Raw genomic sequence first — 21,885 nt, 5'->3', positions numbered from 1 at the left:
GAAAAGACTCACCAACTCAACCATCGATCCCGAATTCCGCAGAACAGTCGCCGCAAGAGTCGCAACCGCACCACCGAAACTGTGCCCGGTCACGGCAAGCTTGAACCCAGGATAAGCCTGAAGGGCCTTCTTCACGCCATTCATCGTAGCGGTAGCTACCGACTCCCATGACTTCCAGAAGCCGGTATGCACTTCGCACCCGTCACAGAGTTCGTCGACATCCTCCTTTGCGAGCTGGACGTTGGCAGCCCAGGTCTCTATCGATCTGGTTCCTCGGAAGGAGAGAACGATATGCTTGTTGGATTCGTCTACGGCGAGGAACCCGGCTACGTCGCCAAAGGATTCAGCTCTGTTTTGATTCATATGTTAGCGGGTTTAGGGTAAAGATGCTTGTGATGAAGTCAAGAGACGTACTCTTCAAACTCGGCCAAAGTCTTGGTGTTCGCTCCCTCGACAAGAGGACAATTTCCAACTGAGCAGGTAAGCTTCGTATTCGGAGAGTTGGTGTTGGCGGAGCAGTATGCCGCTGCCGCGTACTGGGCGTATAGCGTGAGCTGTTGAAGGAATTGTGGCGAGACCTCTAAAGCCATAATTAGAATCTGACCTCTCATATGATAGAATACCTCATGCACAGGGGTAGTAGCTGTCCACACTCACCTCGAGGGTTTATTTGAGCCGAAGAAGAAGGGGCAGCAACGCCCAGCCCTGCACAGGCCGCGAAAGCTGTCAAAGCTTTGCCGAAATGGCGCATTGCGCGAATATTATATAAAAGAAATAATATATGTATTGAACAAAGAAAAAGTCAATTGAAATGAAGGGACAGGTCATATGAACCCAGAATTTAGCCACTTGGAATACCACAACGCCGGAGGTGCTTAGACCTGTAGTTTCTCCCTGATTCAAACCGATCCAGAGTCATCCCTGGAATCCTTAAACAACCTTATATGTCTAGGCACGGACAGGCAGAATTCACCACTACCGCAGTCTCCACACCAGAAGTTCAAACTCCCCAACGGTATTCCGGTGGGATACGGAGTGCACAAATCACATCCACTAAGATACATCGTAGCTTATCCCAGTATCAGGCAATAAAGCTCAAACAATAGGCGAAAGAAGGCCAATGCAGAATTGAAGATCGGCAGTATGAAGAGGCTTAGATCACTGCAATGGGAACGAATCAGAAGCCAAGACCACAGAACAGGGAGGCTACAATGTTAGAATTCTGCGCAGAGTGCATACGACAGAGGAACTAAGTCACCCGCGTCCCTGCCGCCAAGTTCATAGTTCCCATCGCTATCCATGGGTTCGCTAGTGGGGACCTTCCCAGTTCCTTACCCTAACGGTTAATGAACAGCATTTCCAGGTCCTAGGGACAGCTGGGACCAATCAACGGCTCTCGTTGGCTTATTTGTCTTGGATGATCCCTTCTTTTCTGTTCCGTTCCGTTGATGTATTTAGTGCTTATCACTGAGCCATCTCTGCCGTAGGAGAGATTTTTGAACCAACGGAGATCTTGGCGATGGAGCATTGATGAACTATTGTCATATCGCCGATATTTCTCCCTTCGGAAGGATTCCGTTTCCTCTGTATTAGTTAAACGAGTCCGGGACATTGGGTGAGCACGTTTTGGCTTACTAGTAGGTGCTTGTTTAAAAGAGAGTCCAGTGAGGTCGAACGTAGGGCTGTCTTTCTCTGGCGTACGCGATGATGAATCACTAGTCAGATTTTCCTTCCATATAGCTGCAGGTGCTTTCTACTGGTATGCACTCGTTATCTGCTGCTCAGCGTTCTATACACACCATTTTATTTCCAGTGGTGCAAAGCGTTCATAGTCTAAAGTGGAAGAGAAAACCTCCATCACAACTGTCTGGGGGCATCTAGGAGAAGTATTCCTCGAGTCTGGGCCCTGAGTTAAGTATGTTTCTTTCAACTGTAGAATACTGCTATCCTGTAAAAGGTTAGGTGTCCATCTATCGCTCAGTATTTAGGCCACATAGGCCTGAATTATCAGGCGATACGGAAATTCCGCCGTTCCATAGTTTCCTTGTTAAGCATCCCAATCAGCACTGACCAGGTAACCAATAATCTACAGCCAGCGCTGTTTGATCGGCACTGTAGTCGAAGGGTTGCAAAGGCCTCTAACAGTCGATCTGTTGATTTTCGTGTACGGTATCATCAGCCTGTTATCTGTGCCCGGAGATCGGACTACATCGTACCTGACGCTATGTCACCGTTGTAGCATGATCCAGATAGAATGAGATCAATCATTTCACAGACAGACTAAACGGACAGCTGATACAAAATAATCACTAGATAGAGTGCATGAAATAGTGATAGGGGTGGCCAGTACCCTTCAATATGTATCAGGGTAGATGAAATCATCCATCCATGCCGTAGTCCATACATTAGTTGAACAATGATTCGGTGGAAATTCAGACTACCAAGCAGTGGTTGAACTCAGTACATCTCACTGGATTTATACGGCCCATAGAATCAATGCTCTTCTTTGTATTCAGCTAGACAGGGTTTCGCAGTATGCTATGCACCCTATGAACCGAACAGGACTTGATCGTGAGACGTTCGCGAACCAGTCACCCACACTACAAGACTATAGGAAGATATCGCTTAGGAAGAACAACAGCACTGGGCCTAATTAGGCAGCGTCCACATAAAACTAGAATAAAATATTAAAGAATATAGTGATCTTCTGTGTCTAGAGAGGTCCGTATCTGTCTATCTATCTTAGCCCGCGGCCGCTTGCAAAGTTGCAACCACAGTGTATTAGGGTTAGATTGCTGAGTATAGCGCCAATACAGCGGTCAGCAGTAATCTCGACGGTAACCGGCGATTCGATCAGTTCGACGCATCTCTTGTCGATCTTAGCCAAAGCTTCCACTAGACAGACGTAGGTGACGTGTTCCTTCCATGAGATGGAGTAGTAGGTCTTTCTGCCTGGCTGTGGAATCATGCAGAGTGATATTGGAGAAAGGTCGGCGAACTAACGTTAATAAGACATAATCCAAAAGATAGAAATAGCGGTGAGATATACAAACTTAGGTAGCGCCAAACCATCCAATCTGACCACAAATCGCCGCATTTTTAAAAACCTCACAGCTGGGGTTTCTCTTTTTCTGTTCGAGACAAACTCATCGCGAATCACGTCGCCGTACCTCTTTGATCCATCATCATGGTTGACGCCGCCTACCGCATTCCTGGGACGAGCATGGCCTACATTTGGTCTGGCACCAACTACATCAAAGTCAACTTTACCCCTGGTAAGGTCGACAGTGTGCTGAGAGACACAGCCTCTATTCGCTCTACGTGGAAGTCCCTTAATAAAGCGGGATTTGGCACTGTTGATGCCGTGGTACCAGTACCAGACACCGAGAGCAGCATTTATGTCTTCTCTGGAGCCAAATACCTCCGACTGAAACTAGATCTTAACACATGGGAGGATACCTTGGAATATGGTGAACCCAGCCTTATAGTGTCGAGCTGGAAGTCCCTGAAAAAGGTTGGTTTTGATAGAGTGGACGCGGCAATGGTTGTCCCAGGGTCAAAGAAAAATATATATTTCTTCCGGGGTTTGGAATGGGTAGATGTGAGCGTGGACGATACGATCATCTCGCAGGGCACAATTGCCGAGTCATGGCCATCTCTCGTTCAAGCTGGCTTCGACACAGTTGACGCGATTCTTCCAAACAATGATGATACCTATTACTTTTTCTCCGGGGATCAGTTCGCACGAATTAAGATGCCCAAAGACGAGGACACCCTGGTTTCGAAACCGGAGTCCATCAGTTCGAGAAATACACTTAAGCACTGGGTCTAGCTAAACAGAGAATGCCTTCACAGGTTTAAAGGCTTCCCAACTACCGGATTAGTTTAACAGTCTCTTGCTCTTCGAAACCTGCTGTGGCTTCTCCTAAGTGGCGGAGATCCTGTAACTGAATGCAGTTTTGTATTTAACTCTTTTTTGAATCAGATGGGAAGTTTCAAAGTAATGGTTTTCGTGAAGTACCTAGACATAAGAAACTGTCGGAGTCAAAGGTCTAGAGAATATATACTGGCAGATTTTGAAAGAAATTCTCACTGGTATCCACAGTGAAAGGCCAAGCTGAATACGATCGCCAGGCAAGTGGTGAAGTCCTAGGGCTATGGGAAGATAAGATTGTTTTTTTAGAATAGCCTATACGGTAAACTGTTCGATAGGATTCCCCATGATCGAGTTGATATGACCTCTTGTATTCCTTTTTCTGCTTCCAATTCTATTGCAAGTATTCAAGAGAGCAAGGGCACTGAAAGTTCTTGCTTTAAGCTCACTCCTGACAGCTGTTGAAACGCCTCGAGCCCTTTTTTAACCGTCACAAACTCACGGTGGAATTCTTCAGCCTCTCTTCGCGGCCTGTTCGAATTGTGTGGCAAAATTTGTATTATCATTGATTTCATCAAGCGCCTCGTAAAGCGGGAGAACATCGCTTTGCTATTGTTGTGGTAAATCAGTTAATGTTCAATAACCAGACATTGAGAGATGGACTTACGTCAATTACCCTCCAGTTGTAGAAGTCACCCACAGTTGCACACCACAGCGGAGGGCTATAATGTTATCATCAGCATATAGAATGGCACCTATTCACCCCGTCGCGCTAAGTGCTTACTTATTACATAGCAATGTATCGCCCCCGGTCGCCTCCCAGGCCATTGCATTCGTGAGATTCTGTTTAGATGTGTTCTCAATAGAACTGCTGCCCTGTTCGTGGCTTGCGCTGGCGGAGGCTTGGGCCCATGATGATGAGAAGGAGGCAGCAGCAGAGACTTTCATAGCCTTAGCTTGGTTCTTCTTGGTTTGATCACTATCGGCAACGCTGTCCTCGCTGGCGAACAGAGCTCCGCCAAGTTGGACCCTTTGGGGGAAGATATCACCTTCAAGCATGGTTAAACCTGTCAATTGAGCAATATAGTAGGGAAACAAATTACGAACCAAACTTCTTGCTAAAGGCTATCAAACTCTTTTTGTCCTGAACCTTTGTGATCTCACGTTTGCATTCCTCGGTGATCTCAAGAGAATCTTTGTCAAGGTACACCGTAACACGCGGAAACTGTTGATGGTTAACGCTTGCTATTTGACAATTGCCTCCCACAGACAGATATACCTTGTAAGTAATGTGCATTGTTCTTTTCTCTTCAGAGTTCGCGGTTACTGAATCGCTTTTACTATTTGCGGAGAATCCGGCGCTGGCTGCGGCGGATACACCCCAGAAACCACCACCGCTGTCATAAGTCAGCTACATCCAGCCATCAGGAGGGTATATGATCAAATTTACACAGACGCTTGAACTGCGGTCTCGGAAAATGAGCCCTTCGCAAGTGAGCTCTCTAGAGCGTTTTGCGTCTCATAAACGCTCACATACGAATCGTCATCGACTCGGAATCGAGGGATCCTAAACTCAAGCTAGATAGCACATAAATTGTCAGCTTTGCGCCTGGTATGCTAGAAGCCTATGGCCCCACATTATCAGCCCCAGGTGCTGTCGGAGTTCCTGAGATGAGATATCCTTCACCAGGATCAGCTGATATCTCATCCTTCTGAAATGGCCTTTTCTTTAGTTGAAACGCTACAGGATGCCATCGATTAGTACCAATTCATTCTAGCATACCACATAATTGAAACACTACCTACCGCTGTAGGGGGTACGTTCAACTTTCATTTCTGTGGTCACCTTGCCCTGAACCTTGCTTGGACTTGATTTCTTGTCGCCAGCCGACTTGGGGGGATCCAGTAGCGCGGGGCCCCTATTATCTTCTCATATCTCACTATCTTATAGCCACTGAAAAGACAGTTCGTCCGTGTAATAATACTCCACTGCTCTTCGGTCAAGTCGGCAGCATGGCTGGGTAGATAGGTTCGTGAGCCTTTTCTGAGCACTGACACACCATCGGTATGAGAGGAGATACCTTTGCTTCGATCCTGCCGTCGCCTTCCAGTTGGCTGCATCAAATGTTGACTTGAGCCTTTTGAGGTCCGCCTCTGACAATTTCTGATCCTATTTTGCAACAACTTAGCAGATCAAGACAAGCTACGATGGGTGTTCCTAGCTGAGGACCCACCTTCGTGGTCAGCTCCAGTTGCCTTTTGAGGAACTCCTTCGTTTCATCGTCAAGGGTGGTGCGTGTCCTCTTCTGTTTGAAATACACATTCAATTGAGAAGTTGAAGTTGCCGACATCTTCGTTATCTTATAGGGACATTAGTAAAACTTCTGTGGAAGATGAATTATGCTTTTCATACTTCCTCTTTTGCCTCGTCGACTACGCTGAAGTAAAGCTTCACCATGGTTGAGTCGGACATTTCAGACCCATTTTTATCGCAGAATGGGCTAGATATGCTGGATGGATGTAAGCCCGCGACACTCGTTCTCCACGGGCCCAATATATATCGTACTCTGAAGAATCGAAGACCTTTTCGCTTATCAAAAATTTCCTAAGTGCTTCCAATTTTTCCGTTTCGATGCTGGTGAACTTGTCCTTCTCAACCTGGATGAGGCGTTGTGGCGTCGATGCTTCACTGTCGGGGTCATATTTGTGCACGCGCAACACAGTATAACTGTTCAAGTCCTCGGTTTTTTCAGACGACATTGCTGATTTGTTGGGGTATTGTGATATTTCAAGGGCTTGGTTTATGTCTGGATACCAAGGCTATATGGTACTGCCTGATTTATATGTATACACCGTCAAAGACTGGCTGTAAACAGTATACGGTATAGCGAGGGACCATATTGCGGTGTGATATTATTGTTCCTGTACCTCGTATGTCATTACCTGCAGTGGCTCGAGAACGCTGATCAAACTTTTAGTAAAAGTCGGCGAGATTTCTGTAAGATACTACAGGCACGAAACATCTACCCTTGCTCCAGCTCCACACCCGGTGGAATGTTTTCTATGCATCGGGTGCGCTGGCATGAGTGTAGGATAGGAATGATATTGATTGAAGCTGAACAACGAGTGCTGCAAGGCGGGGTCAAGGGACCTATATCTTTTCTATGTAGTATTTTCAATCATTGTGTTTTAACTCCTCCCTCTCCTATTCCTCTTGCTTTCCTGTGCTTGACGCAGATACATTTGCCCTCTTGCTGTGATCCTACTCAACTGTATACATTCTCAGAAGTTAAAGTTATCCAGTATTTGAAACCTCTAGTGCCCCATACTGAGACTTATCAGAGTTCACCAGCTGGGAAAAAAAAACTATCAAGTGTAGAAGTTAGGTTATATATCTACACTGTTGTATCTCCAATGCCAGGCTGCGTGAGTCAATACCCTGATTCAGCTCCAGCTGGGGCTGAAGCAGGAATAGGACTCAGCTGAATACTTTCTTACTGGAAGTGATAAGCTCTTACTGATCAATCCTGTAATTTTTTTTTTCTCTGTCCTATGAGATACCGACAGCGTTCCTGGCGACAAACAACAACAGTTACCCTACTCCGTGTTATTTTGACAACGGTCCATAGCCAGACCTATGTAAAGAAGGGAAGTTTAATGGCCAACTTTGACATGGCGAAGATCAATCTTCCAGTTCTCCTTTCAGGCCAATTATTCACCTGGTAGAAGCTTAAGATTTGGTGGGTCTGCCCTGCCCCTTACAATCTGTCATGAGAAGAGAGCTGTTGTTGCTGCGTGAAAGTAGCAAGAAATTAATTCAAATATAGAGATTCGGAACTACAGTAAGAAAACATAGAATACACGCTACGAATCAACCGATTAATCCTTTCTCTTCTAAATTTTTTAGTAATTAAGCCAGGATGGATCATTATCGGGAAAATACAACAGAGAACATCCCGCTCCTCAAAACGCCGGCCAATAATAAAACTCATCATGTCTTTGAAGAAACGGCAATCAGCGGGACGCAAACAAACTAGCGTCCAATTGCTGAGCAACGCATATATGTACTCACCCTCGGACCGGGCCAGTCCTCACTGTCCTCCATTCTCGGTGGGATCTCCGGTGTAGTCAGCCATTCCTTCGTCCTGCCCATCATTGTCTCCTGCGAGGACCTTGGTCTTAGGGATTTGGCCTTCAGGCAGTGGTGTGCCCGGGGTCGCCGCGACGACGTTGTCGTTCTCATCCACAAATTCGAAGTTATACCGAGACAGTAGGTGGGGGATAGCCGACAGTTGTGGACCATAACGGGCGGTGTTGTCGTATAGTTCGAAAAGCGGCACAGCAAGAAGCTTCATGTTCTTCGGTACTGAGAGGACCTCTGGAAAAGGAACAAAGTCAGACAGGTCCAATATGAAACAAGTGCAAGAGTCAAGGCTCGAGACTCACTCTTCTTAGGCAGCTGAATGAAGTACAACTTTTTGCACTCCTTTGGCCGGGTAACATGACCAGGCAGGAAGGGATACATGAAGGTCTCAAAATTCGGCCGCCACCATTGCGCAAGTGTGTCGCCGATTTCCCAGTCCTCGTTGACGCCTTCTCCCGAGAATTGTGACCCGACAGGCGCAAGGCGCTCATTTAATCGCTTCTTGAAACCCTCCACCTCATCGTCTTCGAAGTGAAGATAGTCGCCGGGACTAGGTTGATGGTCAGTCTACGGTTCTCTGTGGTATGCCGCACTGCAGGCCACGGCAGTCGGTGTAGCTAAAGCAACACGTACAGCTTGAAAAAGGCATTGGCGATTTGTAGCATCAGCACGTGAGGATGGTTATGTTCGTGGCAAACAAGAACACCTTCGCAAGTCCGTCTCATGCCATGCTGCTCGTAATGCTCCTCAAGGCGCTTTAGACGGGCCAGGACTGAGGGGTCCTCCTCCGGTTGGGTTTCTTTGGTACCGAATGTGTAATTGGAGAGTGGATATAAACGGATCGTTTGAGGTTGCTGAGCGGAGAAATCTTTAGGGATGATAGGCCTGCGAGAAATGAATTATCAGTAACCGCCAGTGAGGACAGAAGCCGTGGGTAGGTTCGATAAACGAAGCAGAGACATACGGGCGAGAGCTTTGCATCGCCGTCGTCGTGGTAGTTGACATATTGGCGACTATCTGTTTCTGGAAATGAAAGGTGCAGTATTCGTGCGAGTTAAATTTCAAATAACTATAAAATTGAGTGAATTTTGGCGCGGCTGTGTTCAGTCGCAACTTTGATACGGCGGAGGTCTACCGGAGCGCTGATGGAGAAGCGGATGGAGTAAACCGTAGTTAGCTTTGTTATGGCCATCGGACTCGCCCCGCGAAAACATTCCACCGCCCCGAGAGCGCTATTTACTTTACACCGATCGATGTTCGATACAACCAGAGCACATCAGTCCACATGCTTCCAGTTTCTAATAATCTATGTGAAAACAAAGTATCTTCAATTCCTTTCATTATGCATCAGATTCTGATTTGTTTACCTTATTCCGCGAGCATTGAATAATGTTAAACCAACATCTGAACCGCTTGGTTTCTAAGTGGATCTACTACGTACATACCGAGATCCCATAGCTCCAATAACCCCAACCGATGCCTTACCATCACCCACCCCAACACCCACATGTTCAATGCTGAATCTATACAGATTGACTATGTCTAACATAATAAAAAAGAAAGAGAATACAGCTCTTAGATTCTACTCTTAGAGCTTAGCATCAAAGTCCTCATATTCGCTCAAGTCAGTCACTGGGCTCGGGCCAGCGCTGACAGCAAGGCGTGCCTTGAACTCGGAAACATTGGTGATATAGGTCGGATCCTGGTTTTTTCCAAGTTTTCCAATGCCATTCGTCACGGATACTTCTTTGTTAGACTCAGGACCAGCTTGCTTCAAGTGCAAGGCTATGTTCTGTTCCGCCTGTTCAAGGACTGGCTTAATTTGCTCCTCGGACAGATTCACCTCAGAGGCAAGGAACGTCTTGAGGGCAGCCAAAATCTGACCTTCGTTTTCAGCGGAAATATCGAGTTTCTCGATCACGATCTTCAGGCGATCGTTATCCACAGCAAACCCGGCAGTCTCCAACTGCTTCGCAAGTAGCGACGATACTTCAGAGTTCTGCTCGTTTGGCTCTTTTGTATCGGCGCCAGCCTGAGCCTTCAGGTGCACTGAAAGCTTACCCCTTGTGGTTGACTCAGGATCAATATATTGTTGATAGAAGTGGATAAGGTCAGATTTGCTCAAGGACCGGACGTTAGCAGCGTCGGACTCGTTCTGCAGGAAGTCGAAATATTCAGAACCAACATGGGTCCAGTACCGAGTGGTCTCAGAGCCCAGGTTCTTAAGTTTCTCTAAGCGCTTATTGATGACACTCCGTTTGTGGCCGTCGAATTCTTCATCCGACATCTCCTCCAAGACCTTGCCAAAGTTGCTCAGGAATGCATTGATTCTGGATTCCAGATACTGGGCAGTACGCTCACTCTGGATAATTACTCGATAACCGATAGTCGTGGCCGAATAACGTGCACCACTCCAAACGACGTAACCCAGTTGCTCCTTGCTTCGCAGTTGGTCGAACGCAGGCTCGTCCGTCATTTGGGCGAATAGCAAAAGCTTCGCTCGGAGAGCGTCGTCTGTCATATTTCCGACAAAAAGGTAATATTCTATGCAGTGATTGACGTTTGCGGGATCCTTCAGTGCCCGCTCATAGATAAAGTCGGACCCAGGAGGGATGATCACGTTGCGCCTCACATGCCATTGAGACTGGGGCAAGGGACGGCTCTTAAGGATGCTCTCCACAGAATCCGTCATCCGAAGGGCATCCTCTTTGTACACGTTTCCGTGCGCTAACACCTCGATATGATTCTGGCGGAGCAACTGGGGGAAGAAACACGAGATATCCTCAGGCTCGATGTGCTCCAGTTCAGCAGCATATTGCTCGTTGAGCCATGCTTTCTCGGCAGTCAGATACCGGGTGTAGTCGCCAACTTGATAGAATGGCTGCTGATACTCTGCGTTCTTGTATCCTCGTGACAAGCGCTCCTTAACGACGTGGAACCGGTCTGGATTGACATCTAGATCACGCATGCTAGTGAGTACCTTCTCTAGAAGCACTGCCATTTTATCATTATATCCACCAACCGACACGTCAAGCCCAAAGATACTGGCAGAAAGGTGATAGTCCAGTCCGGCAAGCTCAGCATCGTAGGAGTATTCCACCAAAGCATCTCTGACAAGTTCACAATAGAACTTTGATTTCACAAGGTTCGCGGGAGTAGCCCACACCAGTGGATTCCGGAGAGTGACATGGAGAGTGGCTTTAGGCACCCAAAACCGATCGTCCTTCTTAAACCAGAGTCGTACATGATCATCATGGCGAATCAGCTTTGGGGTCTTTGCTGGCTCCGAGGTCTCCTTCTTCTCCACGGAGAGTCGGGTGGGGACGAATTCGTTTTTATGGGGCATGTGCAGGTCAGAGAGCCTGGTTTCCGGAGTGCTATTCAAGGCTTCCTGAATCTCAGCCAAGAAGTCTTTCGGGACGTCCTCGACCTTGTATTCGGTGCCGTACCATTTCTCCTTAAGATCCCAGTCTCCCGGGTAGTCTTGAGCAACGACAACCATTCTGAAATTATCAGCGCGCAAGTACGACAGTGCCTTCTTGATCAACTCCGGGTTGTAGCTCCTCAGGAGCGAGCCGCTGAGCAACCAGTCCCTGGGCAAGGGCTTCTGCATGACGCTACTCAGGCGACTAGTAAATCGACTGGCCGGTGTCTTCTGCTTGAACCGGAATTCAACCTCGGCTAGATTCTTCATTTCGTCGAAGATCCACTGCTCGGGCTCCCGTTCCTTGATCAGCGCAATGTATTCAAACACCGCCTTTGCGACTTCACGGTATTGCCGTAAACCCTCCTTTGTCAACCGTATCGAGACAGTGAAAAATGCAGATCCAGGGCAAACGGGCATAGCACCAGCAGACAGGCCGTTGGCCCAACCCTTTGCCTTCACATAAGCCAGAATACTGCCGGGACCCTCGTGGCCAATCAAGTGACTAATATACCGGCTTGGTTGGGACTCATACATATGCTCCTCGTCTATGAAAGGGAAGTAGATGTCAAGCGAACGAGTATCCATTACAGGCTTGGCAAAAACCTGTTTACACATATCGTCGGCCAACCAAGGCTGAACATTGTCCCAACGGTTCTGTGGCAGATCTTTATTCTTTACGCCAGCAAAGAGATCTCCAACCCATTGCTCCATTTCATCCAATGTTTCACGTCCCAGAACCACCAACTTCATCCGATTAGATGAGTAATGTTTCTCATAGAATTTGATGAACTCATCGCGAACGTTCAGCCCGCGTTTTTGCGGCTCTTCTTTCAACGTCTGCAAATTTCCGGTGGAGAAATGGTGATACGGATGCGCTGGATTCGAGAGAGATTTGTTTAGCTGCATTAAACGCCACAGGTCGCTTTGTAGGTTCTTCTTGTTTTCAGAATCTACTGCCCTCAGCTCGCGGTCCAGCGTTGACTCTAAGAAAAGCGGCGACACGAAAAATTGTGCAAAGCGATCGAGAGCGCCATACAAAGGAGATGGTTTACTATTATTCGGAGATTCGGAGCCGTCTGTCTGTTCGGTAGGGTTTGTCCCGTTTGTCCCGTTTGTCGGGGTACTGTTGCCACTCGACGACCCATCACTCGACTCCGAAGTGGCAGACACTTCAAAAAAGTAGTTTGTCTCCGTGGCAGCGGTGTAAGCGTTAGACGATCCAGAATGGGATGCTAGATATTGGTTGTATGCGTTTTCTTTAGGATACTGTGTTCATGGCACAGGTTAGCTACCAGTCATGCGCTCAAGAAGAGGGACGAGGTGAGCACGCCAGCACGATCTAACCTACCTTTTCTGTTCCCATGAAAAGCAAATGCTCAACAGCATGAGCCATGCCTGGCATATCATCTGCGTCTGAAAAATTGCCAACATTCACGTTGACAGCTGCGCTTGCTTTGTCCGTATCAGGGTCATGAACAAGAAGGGCCTCAAGCTTGTTTGGGAGACGAATGACGCGGTACGAGCGGTCATCCAACTCCGGCTTGTCCAAATGCTCCGTAATTCGTTCTATCGAGGCCATGGCTGCAGTTCTGGTAGAGAATGGAGCACGAATTGACAAGAGATGGGAATGATGAGTGCACACACGGGATGACCAGGGAGAGCGATGCGAGAAGAACCGTGGCGAAATCGATGAAGGAGAGACGATCGCCGCAAGGGCGCCGGAATGTGCAATCGAGCGATAAACTGGAGTAAAAAGTGAGGGACTCCTAGCGTTCCACAGGCGGAGGGCTGCAGAGGACGGGGACCTTGGAGGCATGCGAGAACGGGAGTATCTTAAGAAGCCGCTCGAGCGAGCTGCCGGCGGCGAACTTATGAATGTGGCCACCGGGTCAATGCGGGTCCACGTCACTTGGATAAGGCAGTGGTCCCCACAAAGAAACTTTACAATGAGAATAGGTTATGCCGAGGAGAAGCAGTAAGAAAGAGGTTGGGAGAAGGAATGACAACAATCACGACATTTCAACAATGCTGTTCAACACAGAGGAACCATTGGATGATGATTAATATCAGGGCGGTGAGGCGGGGATTCCCTCGGGTTGCAGGCGGTGAAGCTCCCCACAATAATGCATCCCAAAAAGGGCCCTCGATCAAGACCATCACTGATCAGGGTTAGTATACTTTAGGCATGTACATCATCTCAGTTCAGGTAGTGTGATATGTTTTCCAGATACACAGGGTGATATACTCCCACAAGACTGTCTTTCACAGTGAGTCAATGACTAGCAACGGCCATTTCTTAGTGACAACCGGGCTTCCTTAGAATATGCCCTGTTCTATATAAAATTCGGCAATATCAGGGCTTATCTTTATGTTCAAAAGGCAGCTGTGGTTATATAAAGCTACCTGCGTGTAACTTGGCAGTATATTCTCATAACCATCTTTAACAAGAGCACATCGGCTCTTTGGGCTTACATAACTCATTGTTATCTCATTTCACACTTCTTTGGAAGGATTCAACATATTCACAAAATTTTTTTCTCCCCAAATACTCCACTTTTTGCATGATGCTATATAAAAATGACTCAGATGAGCCTATACCTCATTTACTTCCATTCTAGAGTGAAACTAGGGAGAGATAGGCAAAGTATACTGCCTTCAGTCTTGTGTATCGTGGCTCATCTGTTAAGACTGTATTCTTTGTCCTGATGACCAACATTGTTTGTGAATACTTCAGCCAGTACCAGTTAAAAAAAGGCGAGTATGAATATGGATTATAATATATGCTGGATCCTTCGTCCTTAAAGTGCAGCCCAGACTCTCTGGGTTTCTTGAATGTGCTCTGAAGGGCGTAAATACATATGGAGATTTCCCCACATTTCGGAGTATCTATCCGCTCGGAACCCTCCTCCGGTGAAGTATATAAACCACAGATCACTACTTTCAAAAACCCATATATCAGCTCCTATTCAGATTAACAGCCAACTCCCATATACGCAATAAAATGGACGTACTCAGCTCACTACGAACAAATGGCCGCCAAGTCCATTGCATTGATATGCACACCACCGGCGAGCCAACCCGCATCATCTACTCAGGCTTCCCCGACCTCGAAGGCTCACTTCTTTCCAAACGCGATCAAGCGAAGAACCAATACGATGACATTCGCAAACGCTTGATGTCAGAGCCCCGTGGACACGATGGCATGTACGGTGCTATCATCATCCCCGAGACAGAGCTAGTGCTGTCCGGGGAAGCTGATATTGGGGTTCTGTTCACCCATAATGAGGGGTACTCCACTATGTGCGGACATGCCACTATGGCACTGGGCCGGTTTCTGGTCGATACCCATGACCTGAATGTGTTTCCCAAAAGAGAAACCTTGAAGTTTGATGCAGACAGCCAAAGTATTAAGCTTAACCTGCACGCACCTTGCGGGTTGATCAGGGTTACTGTGCCTACTACGCCGGACGGAAAGAAATCCGACCCGTCGCGATCGGTATCGTTCCTGTCCGTTCCTTCTTTTGCACCTGCTGTTCAACTTAAGATTTCCATCCCGCCGGAAGTTCGCTGGCCTGAACTTGGAACAAGGGACTCGATCGTTTTGGATCTCAGCTACGGAGGGGCATACTACGCCCTCATCGATATCGAAGAGCTCGGCTTCAAAACCTTGAAAGATGTGGACCTCGATGCTACTACGCGATGTAGCCAGAAATTATTGCCCTATCTCAAAACACATCCGGAAATTATTTCCGCAATCCAACACCCGGAGGACCCTCGTCTTTCGTTCCTCTATTCTATAATGATGGTGGACTCGAAAACAGGTTTTAACCCTGGCGATGTAGATGGTACGGAGACTGGACTTTGCTACTTTGCCGATAGCCAAATCGATCGCTCGCCTACAGGATCTTGCGTCGCAGCGCGCGTGGCGTTGGCGTATGAGAAGGGCTTGAGGAAGCCTGGACAGCGCTGGGCGTATAACTCATTGGTGTCAAATAAATTTGGAGCCGGAGCGTTTACCGCTGAAATCGCCGGCGAGGATTCCATCACTGATACCAAGGAGAGGAGTATTCGTTCTGTAGTTGCGAAAGTTGGCGGACAGGCCTTCTATACCGGGGCGATGACCTTCATAGTGGAAGATGAAGATGTGGTATCGAGTAGTGGATTCACTATGGCTGGTGTAGCATCGTGATATGCTCTATGTTTCCCAACATTGTGTTGATACCCTCGTGGGCTGTCTGTTTATTTATGACATATCGGCTTTCTTATTGAGCAAGATGCTTGAGGATATCGAATGAATTTGTATATAAATCTCCATGTGCATAACAACCTAGACAAGACCTTACGGGTGCTGAAAGCAAAAACGGTCCACAATTAGGGCTAGGACAGCCAAAGGACGAAAACTATTCCTCGCTCAAGGCAATGGAGATCCACATATTATGTCTAGAAAAGAACTATAGGGAAGCCAGCAATTGCGCCTGGAGAACATCTTGTGCTAGAGGGCCTCCAGCAGCTCATTTCTATATAACTGTTCACGGGAAGGAAAGAAGGGCTTTACCAGACCCCCGGAAGAGATATTTAGCTATCAGATGACTATCGTGTCTGCTCAAGAGAAGAGTCAGGGTGGGTATTTAGGTCCATAGAACGCTGATAGAGTCTGACAATCCTTCCTTTCCTTCTGCTAGTCTGTTGACCTATGAAACACTGTCCTCCATTTCTCAAAATCCAGTCGCTGGCCCCGAGGTTGTAGTTGATCTTTAACACTCAATATGCGCATTCAAAAAATGCAGAAGCCGGCGATGGCAGCGATTACAAAGAGGACCATAATCCAGGGCGAATGCAAGGGCTGATCCGTCAATTAACTGTGCGCCGAGAACTCAACAACTCAAAGAAGCCAGTTTGGTCTATCTAGATCAGCGCCAGGTGCTGGGAACTAGTGTTTTGTAAAGAATTGAACTGGAGGGAGCAGAATTCCTGACTTTCCAAGATCTAAAGTTTCATATTGGGTTCGGAGATCTCAATCCCAAAACTTGTGCATCCATAGTTTATGTGAAGGCGAAGGGGTTCTTATTACGTAGTGGTATATTTATTGGGCAAGGGTCCTCAGGCTCCACTTGCGGCCTGTGGCTGGGGGGTCAGCTTTTAGTTAGCAAACGAAATCAACTGTTCTGCCACTTGTCGCAACCTCTGGCCTGACAGCCTCTCCCTCCTGTACAACCCGTCGCAGTTCTTACTGCTTTACGCTATATGATTTATGATTTTACCACGCACCAAGTTATAAACAAAGTCGAATTCAGGGGGCAGGGAATACCACGGACGGTCGAGACCCGCGGCGGAATCCACCTTATTGCAATTTGCCCATCTCCTGCCGATCAAATCCCAGCAGCGCAATGATGACCACTGCTCTATCGACCTGAACTAGATTCACTCGTCCCTGTAAATACGACTGAGCTTTTCGATTTTCTGCCCGAACCCCATCCGAGTTGTTACCCCATCGTCAACACAATGCTATTCTGCGGCGGAGTCCAAGGTCCACGCCGTCGCAGTCGCGAAAAGGCCATTCTGGTGACGATGTTCATCATAGGCGCTTTGTACTTTCTGTTCTTCGCGAAGAAGTCGGAACACCGCAAATTTGTATCCCACAATTCATTATCCCATGAAGGTTCACAGCAAAATTCGCATTCGGGGCAGGCTTCCCCGTCGCCGGTGCCAAAGTCGCAGACTCTCGAGAAGGACCTGGTCATTGCTAGTATGAAGAAGGACGACGTCTCCTGGCTATATGATAACTTTCCTGAATGGCATAAGAGTATCTACGTGGTAGATGATAAGCAGGCGGAGTTGACGGTGGACCTGAACAAGGGAAGGGAGTCTATGGTGTACCTGACGTAAGATAAACCCTTGCACAGGTTGCTGTGAGCGTACGAAGTGCTAACTCTGCCACAGGTATATTATTGATAACTACGATAACCTCCCCGACGCGATGCTATTCATCCACTCGCAAAGATACCAGTGGCATAATGACGATCCCTACTATGACGGTGTCCCAATGCTCCGCAATTTCCAGCTCCCCTACCTCCTAAAGCAAGGATATGTCAATCTCCGCTGCGCCTGGGTTCTCGGATGTCCGGTCGAGATCCACCCGCTTACTGATACTCATCGTGACGACGTCCATGCAGGCGAGTACTTCAAGACTGGTTTCATGGAGCTTTTCCCTGGCGTCGAAGTACCAGAGGAAGTCGGGGTTTCGTGTTGTGCGCAATTCGGTGTCACACGATCGAAGGTTCTTGAGCGGCCGAAGAGCGATTATTTGCGGTTCAGGAAGTGGTTGGCTGAGACGCCGCTGCAGGATGACCTTAGTGGGCGCATCATGGAGTATTCATGGCACATGATCTTCGGAAAGGGCCCCGTGTACTGTCCCACTGCCGAAGAGTGCTACTGCAAGGTGTTCGGGCTGTGCGACCTATCTTGTCCAAACCAGGGAGACTGCGCTGGACGCTACGTGCTCCCTCCTTTTTCTTCTCTCCCAGAGGGATGGCCGTATAAGGGCTGGAAAGGCCAGGACCAGGACCCGACCAAGGGATTGCCTGAAGCTTGATCATTAGCAAACTGATGCAGCCACTCCCAGTACAAGGAACGCGGTATCCTGTCAGGAAGCCGGAGACACATCGACCCTACCGTACCACGCCCGGACTAGACTATACCTGTGTCTGCTTAAGCATGCAATATGTCGCGTCCACAGCCGATATGGCCTGATGGTAGTCGGTCATTGCCTGAGGCTTTGCCACCAGCCTATAGACGGCTCTCTACGACATGCAGATGTCTGTTCCTGGTCGAATGTGCCGTATGACTGGGGCATTGCCTGCTACACCTACCATCAGGACCCAACCCGCAGCGGTCGGACAGCCTGCTCTGTCTGTCAAGTCTCACTACGACAACCCTTCTACAAACCACTTGGGTCTACAGTTCTATTTCATGAAAGTCACGACAGATTGAATGCGGATACCTTAGACGACGAATTGTTTGAGTCAGAAGATTGAAGCTTCTAGACATACTATCTCCCTTCATTCACTATCCACTCTCAAAATCATAGACAATTAACATTGCATGTAACAATATTAGGTAATTATCGCAAGGGGCGTTAGGTTTTGGGCACTATAGGAACTCTCAACATGAATTCGACAGTAATGACCTCGTCTACTTTATCTTTCAGTCTTTCTTTTGAATAGAGCATTCAAGGACGTAAATGCCGCGTTATAATGCAAGACCCTGGTATTAATGCCCGTGTGATAAGCCATCAGGTGGTATCAGTTCAGGTGTCACCAACAGAAGAGCCGAGGTTAGGGTGCTTGTCGAGCTCTCCCCACATCTCCGATCCAACTCCGCCGTCTTCAAGAACACACTCTTCCAACCTCCTCCAACATACGCAATTCCTCATCTCCACGCCAAAACCACCCTATCAACACCCCACAGCCCTCTCCACCAACAACTCAGACCAAACCCACCACAAGACGACCTCCCACCTCCCCGCAACTCAATTCCGAACCCCCACCAACCCTCACCACCCTCCAAAGACCAACGCCCAAGAACCAGAACCAGAACCCCAACCCCCAAACAAAAATGCTCATAATCGGCCTAACAGGCTCAATCGCCACCGGCAAATCCACGGTGTCCAACTTCCTCTCCTCGCCCCCTACTCCATCCCCCATAGTGGACACCGACCTGCTCGCCCGCCAGGTCGTCGAACCAGGAACACCCGGCTACAAAGCAATCGTCAACTACTTCGGCCCCAGCACCCCCGACCTCCTCCTCCCGGCATCCCCAGATGATCCGACGGGGTCCAAACGGCCCCTGAACCGGCCCGCGCTCGGCCGTCGCGTCTTCGGCACCACGGAGGAGCGCAAGCGCGATCGCATGATCCTCAATAAGATCGTCCATCCGGCTGTCCGGTGGGAGGTCTATAAATCCCTCCTTTACTACTATATCCGGGGCCACTGGGCGGTTGTCCTCGACGTCCCGCTTCTGTTCGAAAGCGGCATGGACTTCATCTGCGGGACGGTGATTGTGGTCGGGGTGCGGGATCCGGAGGTGCAGATGGCCAGGCTGCGGGCGCGCGACCCGCATCTGAGTGCGGAGGATGCGGAGAATCGGGTCAAGAGTCAGGGTGATGTGAAGGGGAAGGTGGAGAAGGCGGAGTTCCGGGGTACGCAGTCTGCGCGGGGCGTGATTGTTTGGAATGATGGGGATAAGAGCGATTTGGAGAGGGAGGTCAGGAAGGCTGTTGGTACTATCTCGGAGACGAGTCCGAGGTGGTGGGCTTGGTGTTTGCTTTTGGCGCCGCCGTTGGGGGTCGGTGCTGCTGTGTGGAATATGGCGGTGAATTTTGTGACGCAGAAGAGTTGGGAGAAGAAGGCTAAGGAGGAGAAGGCGAAATTGTAGACTATTTCTTTTTTGTGTTGTTTTGTTTTCTTGTGCCTTGTGTTTGGGGGCTGCTTTTCTGGGATGATTGGCGCTGGTTTATGGGATTTGTGTCGTGTATGCGTTTAGCTGATGGAGTCCTACAAGACTATATCGTATGTTATACCCTTTTACGTACTTGGAACTTACTCTGGACTCGGTAGTTGGGTGTATGACTCTTATTATCATGTTATATGGAGAGATATAAGACGTGTTCAACGAAGAAGAAACATTCAGCAGCTGAACAAAGTCTTCTTCCAATCATACATACTACAACGCCGGCATATACATAGCGTGCCCCATAGCCCTCTCCCAGACATCCCCCATCCCCTATTTACCATAGTCACAAAAGCCCAAGCCATGCCCGGAAAATACTTCCTAACCATCTAACCAGCCACCACCACTACTCCTACGCTAAGTACCATTGGAACTCAAGCATGCTTTCCAACTCCGTCAAACCATTAGTCACAATAACTCCGGCCACAATCAATGTGGAGAACTAGTTCGTAGTTCAGAGTTCATCGACCGGATCCAAGATATACACACGACCCAGCATAACCACGGTTGAGAAGAATAGAGCAATTATGATTTGCTACATCGATTCCTTTAGATACAGAGTTTCATCATCATCACATAGATTTCCAACATTCATTAAGTAAGCCAGTCCCATGACCCAGACGTAAACATAGCATAAGGTTATTAACCCGTGCCGAATTGATTCTTGCAACCTTGTACAGTACCTGCGTTATCCATTAGCCCATCTTACTAGGAAGATCTGTGGCAAGGAAGGAAGGAAAAACGAACCTAGCACTTCTCGGCACAAAGCTCCAGGACCTCGTCCGATCCACTCTGGCACACCTTCACCTGGCTGCCGCCGGGGGAGACGCCCTCGGGCCAGCAGATAGAAGGACAGGAGGTGTCGGAGGGCTTGACGACGACGGCACTGCCGGAGAAGGGGTCGCCGAAGACATCGGACATGTCGTACCACACGCCGGCGTTGTCGAGCGTGTAGGCGAAGTTCAGCTGCGGGCTGCCGTCGTAGAGACCGTTGTCGACGGTGGTGACCTTGAGGGAGATACCGCCGGAGGCGGCGTCGTGGCGGAAGGGCTCACTGTAGGACTTGCCTGGCTCGATGGTCTGTTTGGGGCCGACAGAGCCGCCGACGGACCAGACGTACACGGGGTGGTCGCAGGAGTTCTTGATCACTGCGTTGCCCACGGCGGCTGCCAGGGGGGTTAGGGCTAGGAGGGAGAGGGCTTTGAACTGCATTTTTGCTTTGGATGGGTCTTGGACTGAGTTGGAACTAGGGATGTAATTGAGAGGGATGATTGTTGGATGTCAGGTTTGGGTGGTGGGAAGTCGTGCCTTTATATGTTTTTCTGATGGCCGAGGTTTTTAGAAGGAATTGGTTGTATTTTGCCTTTATTCCACTTGGGGCTCAAAGAGAGGAGAGTCAACGCTATGCCCCCGGGTCTTTTTCCCAGACCGCTCATCCCAAGGTACCCTGCCCTAGTCATGATGGGTCGATGGTCTGACGGAGGTTAGCTAACCTGATGTCAATACCCGAGTCGGACGTATGGGAACTGAGACATTGTAGTAGGGGAAAGATCGCTTGGCCCAGTACTCCGTACGAACAGTGGAGACTTCCAGCAACACCAAGTGAGACAGTTACATCTGGGGCATCATCGCTCGCATACATCCGCCGTAGACGAAGAGAGGTATCCAATGGCGATGCATTAGTCGTTCAGACTAGATTCGGGTTTAGCACAGTCTGGTTGGCGATGTCTCAGGGTCATTGCAGTAGCTCGCCTCGCGTTGGAAGCGGTGGTGATATCTTGGTTCGGTTCATTTTGGAGGTCTTCGGATCTCGTATTTCGGCAGTCTATTGATAGCATATGAGGTCACTTGGAGGGGATTGTCTCTTGTCATATCCGGCGCCATCATCTGACTAGCGAGCCTTAGGCGCAAGACCGCGGTGGAGAATTAATT

The 21,885-nt window shown here is 48.6% G+C and overlaps 8 protein-coding genes across 8 annotated transcripts; 3 read left to right on the top strand and 5 right to left on the bottom strand.

The window, feature by feature from the left end:
• Positions 1-12: 12 nt before the first annotated feature.
• Positions 13-751, bottom strand: ANOM_000143 (lipase family protein; the record flags this gene model as incomplete). Its single annotated transcript, XM_015545401.1, has 3 exons — positions 13-349; positions 415-580; positions 658-751. Coding segments are annotated over 3 exons (597 nt in total), but the record flags the coding sequence as incomplete, so codon positions are not given.
• A 2,436-nt stretch (positions 752-3,187) lies between these two features.
• Positions 3,188-3,832, top strand: ANOM_000142 (uncharacterized protein; the record flags this gene model as incomplete). Its single annotated transcript, XM_015545400.1, has 1 exon — positions 3,188-3,832. The coding sequence occupies one exon, from the start codon at positions 3,188-3,190 to the stop codon at positions 3,830-3,832; it is 645 nt and encodes a 214-aa protein (XP_015412432.1).
• A 555-nt stretch (positions 3,833-4,387) lies between these two features.
• On the bottom strand, positions 4,388-6,634 carry ANOM_000141 (uncharacterized protein; the record flags this gene model as incomplete). Its single annotated transcript, XM_015545399.1, has 12 exons — positions 4,388-4,483; positions 4,542-4,596; positions 4,659-4,923; positions 4,982-5,099; positions 5,154-5,271; positions 5,325-5,452; positions 5,512-5,615; positions 5,681-5,793; positions 5,935-6,044; positions 6,109-6,234; positions 6,288-6,375; positions 6,441-6,634. 12 exons carry the CDS (start codon positions 6,632-6,634, stop codon positions 4,388-4,390), a joined length of 1,515 nt encoding a protein of 504 aa, XP_015412435.1.
• A 1,331-nt stretch (positions 6,635-7,965) lies between these two features.
• On the bottom strand, positions 7,966-9,074 carry ANOM_000140 (cleavage and polyadenylation specificity factor subunit 5; the record flags this gene model as incomplete). The annotated part of the gene is made up of 4 exons (XM_015545398.1): positions 8,983-9,074; positions 8,652-8,903; positions 8,321-8,568; positions 7,966-8,252 (listed from the first exon to the last, which is right to left on the bottom strand). Exons 1-4 carry the CDS (start codon positions 9,021-9,023, stop codon positions 7,966-7,968), a joined length of 828 nt encoding a protein of 275 aa, XP_015412434.1. The 5' UTR covers positions 9,024-9,074.
• A 532-nt stretch (positions 9,075-9,606) lies between these two features.
• ANOM_000139 (a-pheromone processing metallopeptidase Ste23) lies at positions 9,607-13,261 on the bottom strand (the record flags this gene model as incomplete). The annotated part of the gene is made up of 2 exons (XM_015545397.1): positions 9,607-12,711; positions 12,794-13,261. The coding sequence occupies 2 exons, from the start codon at positions 13,259-13,261 to the stop codon at positions 9,607-9,609; spliced, it is 3,573 nt and encodes a 1,190-aa protein (XP_015412486.1).
• A 1,185-nt stretch (positions 13,262-14,446) lies between these two features.
• ANOM_000138 (putative proline racemase) lies at positions 14,447-18,037 on the top strand (the record flags this gene model as incomplete). The annotated part of the gene is made up of 3 exons (XM_015545396.1): positions 14,447-15,620; positions 16,865-17,327; positions 17,386-18,037. 3 exons carry the CDS (start codon positions 14,447-14,449, stop codon positions 18,035-18,037), a joined length of 2,289 nt encoding a protein of 762 aa, XP_015412487.1.
• Positions 18,038-19,059: 1,022 nt separating this feature from the next.
• Positions 19,060-19,878, top strand: ANOM_000137 (putative dephospho-CoA kinase; the record flags this gene model as incomplete). The annotated part of the gene is made up of 1 exon (XM_015545395.1): positions 19,060-19,878. The coding sequence occupies one exon, from the start codon at positions 19,060-19,062 to the stop codon at positions 19,876-19,878; it is 819 nt and encodes a 272-aa protein (XP_015412491.1).
• Positions 19,879-20,700: 822 nt separating this feature from the next.
• Positions 20,701-21,165, bottom strand: ANOM_000136 (putative BYS1 domain protein; the record flags this gene model as incomplete). Its single annotated transcript, XM_015545394.1, has 1 exon — positions 20,701-21,165. The coding sequence occupies one exon, from the start codon at positions 21,163-21,165 to the stop codon at positions 20,701-20,703; it is 465 nt and encodes a 154-aa protein (XP_015412492.1).
• Between the last annotated feature and the right edge of the window lie 720 nt (positions 21,166-21,885).

This window comes from Aspergillus nomiae (genome assembly GCF_001204775.2).
Source record: "Aspergillus nomiae NRRL 13137 chromosome Unknown contig00002, whole genome shotgun sequence".
Lineage (NCBI taxonomy): Eukaryota > Fungi > Ascomycota > Eurotiomycetes > Eurotiales > Aspergillaceae > Aspergillus > Aspergillus nomiae.
Note: the sequence above shows the minus strand (reverse complement) of the source record. Positions and strands in the feature narration are given on the sequence as shown.